We start from the raw sequence: 2973 nt of genomic DNA, 5'->3' as shown, positions 1-2973 counted from the left end.
TTACCACACTTTGATGAAATACTCAATAGGATCCCACGTTGCAGACAGTTGCTACTTAGCTGGTCCAAGAGATCAGAAATAGGTGCAAACCACTTACCCTAAGACGAGAAGCGTTAGAGATTGCTGACAGCAGTGTGATGCCGGCTAATCGTGTGCATGTCGATTTGTGGAGGTATTTCCGAGGTAGGATGCCGCTAGCTTGCCCTTACTCTGGAATACCCTAATTAACTCCTGAGTAGTGGGAGAGATAATACTGATGAATATATGGTAAGGAGGTATGAATAATGAGAGAGTAGCGGAGACACCGGTGCTGAAAAAGTCGCGGCCTACGATTGATGGTTTCCGGAAGAAAAATCATGTGGATAAAAAAACCCATTTTCATAGCAATTCGGCTTTCACGAGAGACTCTAATGAAGCCCTTGTTTATGACATCCTTCACCTGAATCTGCAGCACAAAGGTCACATCATGTTTCAATTAGCACGATATTCAAGATATCGCAGTATATTTTTATATAGGAAACTAGTCATAAACAAGAGATTCATTAGAGTCACTCGTGAAAAACAACTTATAATGCGACTGAGTGCATTTGTCAAAATCTGTCCAATTTGGTTTCAAGTAGAACATAAGGTTGACGACATCTCTGAAACTACGTCTACCTAATGAGTCCCAAGAAGGGTGAAACCGGTCGTGAGCAGTCGAAGAGTATTCATCAACCTTGTGAGTAGTTTTCTTTAGGAATTCATTTGGAATTTACTACCCGATCACCGTCAAATCTTCCACATATTTTAGTATCAGCTAGTGAACGTATGGTTAGACTAATGAATACATATGCCCATAAATGTCTAGAGAAGTGTGGGAGAACGGCTGCCGAAAAAAGATGTTCGCTTGAGAAAAGTGCTACCAGGAATGGCCCATTCATCCGACCATCCACCCAACGGATTTGCTTATGCGTATGCATCCATGTATTCTCATAACACTGCTAAACATGAATGCAACGAAAAGAGCCTAGCTAGCAAACTTTATGCAAGATAGCTGCATGGAAACCACCCTAGCTTACTGGCTGCTCCGAAACCAGACGGGTCAGCTAAATTCCGACTCTACGAAGGAGAAAATGAGAAAGTTTTGCTCACATGATTTTGAATGTGCTGAGACTTCGTGGCCTTACGCTTGGCTGAATACCAGGAAGCATACACATCAATTGATGCAACGTCCTGTACAAAAGTACTGTTGTGAAAAATAACCACTAAATCATCCATACTCAACTGTGTTTGTCATTAGGGACGTCAGAAGGGATGATTTGTATGTTCTAACTTTGTCTGTCTCATTGGAAGCACTCGAGCTGCAGTGTTGCGTTCTGGAAGGGCAAGACTCAAGCGGCCGCCTAGTCATTAGGACACAATATTCTCAGTGAATTCGGTTACTCCACAGTCGCTTAACTTGGACCCATCCGGGTAGCCATGTTATTGGCAACTTCTTTTAACGGAAAGTGGTTTTGTAGGGGGGATGTAACCACGAGTGTTCCAATGTGCATTTACGCTCCAGAAAAGTTATTCACGTAGCTCTGATATTGATCGTGTCAAATAGTCTGCTTAGCCTGTCTGCAAAGGGTACATGGAATTAGTTGCAGACAAGCTTGCTTAACTCATGAAGTACCACAATAATGTGAGAGCGACGAAGAGCGTAGGCGGGGCGTTGTGTGATTCAAAGGTTCAGTTCAGTTTAGTTCAGTTTTTAACCGTTGGTGTTTACAATTTTATGTTGGATTTTTTACAAAAGCTTTCGAATTCGGATTTTCTACTTTCATTTTATATATGTGATTGAGAAACCCAGTCGAATCAATAGAGGTAGTTTGAAATTCGTCAATATGAGCGACTTGGTCTGTATTATGTTTGTTTATTTTTCACTAATATGACCCTTCAAATCGTGCACACATAAAATGCGCCGTTGAGCCGTTGATCACCGATAGGGCCAGTAGGAAAAACAGTGCAATCGGTGATACTAAACTTGCGAAATATTTTCAACAGAAGTGGATACTGTATGGGGGAGCCCAAAAAAAGCGGAATAATCCATAGTTTCTCAGCGGATTGAATTTTGTCTCTATAAACCTGAATGGCGAAGAAAGATTCCTTCTTCGGAACCTGGCGTTGGTGTAGTCGGCTGCTTTTCGGTTACAGGTTTTAGCCCCTGTAGATTAGCAAAAGAGGAAATATTTATATTTTCTGAATCATTCTTGTCCTAGGTAATCTGATGTTCCATGTCCTATTCGCCGACCAGATTTGTGGTCCACTGGAGAGCAAGTCAAATTTCTCCGGCATGAGACTTTGTGAACAACGTCACACAGAAATTCTTATGTTGGCCCATATTATTGCAACGGGATTACCACACCACAGGATAGCCTCCTCATCACTGATCATCTCAGCACAGTTGGCATAGCTCGTCCCTCATTTCTCTTCTGGCTTATATATTCATAGAATTCTCCCTACCATCTTCCATATCTTCACCTTCTACTACCGTGTTGATAGTGCCATCAAGTGCCTTTGGTCGCACAGTATTTGATCCATTCCTCACATGTACGCAAGCATGATACATTCGCATCGAACATTTTACCCGGCTAGTACAGCAATATGAAATACACCAGTAATATGAAAAAAGAGGATGCTGTCGGTTTGATTGCTTCGCTTCAACAATGCCCGAACAGAGACAGAAACTCGAATGACCCAAAAGCCTAATCAGTAATCTAGCAATATTCACGGTAATATTTTCATAGTCTAGTCTGCCCTGCCTGTCTAGTTACTTAGATCAACACTGTCTTATTTTCCTACCAAATGAGGTAAAGGACCTCATGGAAATACAAAAATTGTGGACTTTACTTTTGTAACATACCTCGTTCTTTCCCGTTCAAACCTTCAATGCAAATTCACATGGATTATTTGTCTGTCCAGTGACAAAGGTTTTAGACAATCTTGCGTGGC

General features: G+C 41.6%; 1 protein-coding gene across 1 annotated transcript in view; it reads right to left on the bottom strand.

The window, feature by feature from the left end:
• Positions 1–520: 520 nt before the first annotated feature.
• Positions 521–2973, bottom strand: part of T265_08524 (hypothetical protein) — a gene marked incomplete at both ends in the record, with an annotated part of 7061 nt that continues 4608 nt past the window's right edge. The window contains 2 exons of the mRNA XM_009174353.1: positions 521–730; positions 1132–1225. Of these exons, the coding sequence (XP_009172617.1) occupies positions 521–730; positions 1132–1225 (304 nt within the window). The remainder of the gene's footprint in view (positions 731–1131; positions 1226–2973) is intronic.

This window comes from Opisthorchis viverrini (assembly GCF_000715545.1).
Source record: "Opisthorchis viverrini unplaced genomic scaffold opera_v5_223, whole genome shotgun sequence".
Lineage (NCBI taxonomy): Eukaryota > Metazoa > Platyhelminthes > Trematoda > Opisthorchiida > Opisthorchiidae > Opisthorchis > Opisthorchis viverrini.
Note: the sequence above shows the minus strand (reverse complement) of the source record. Positions and strands in the feature narration are given on the sequence as shown.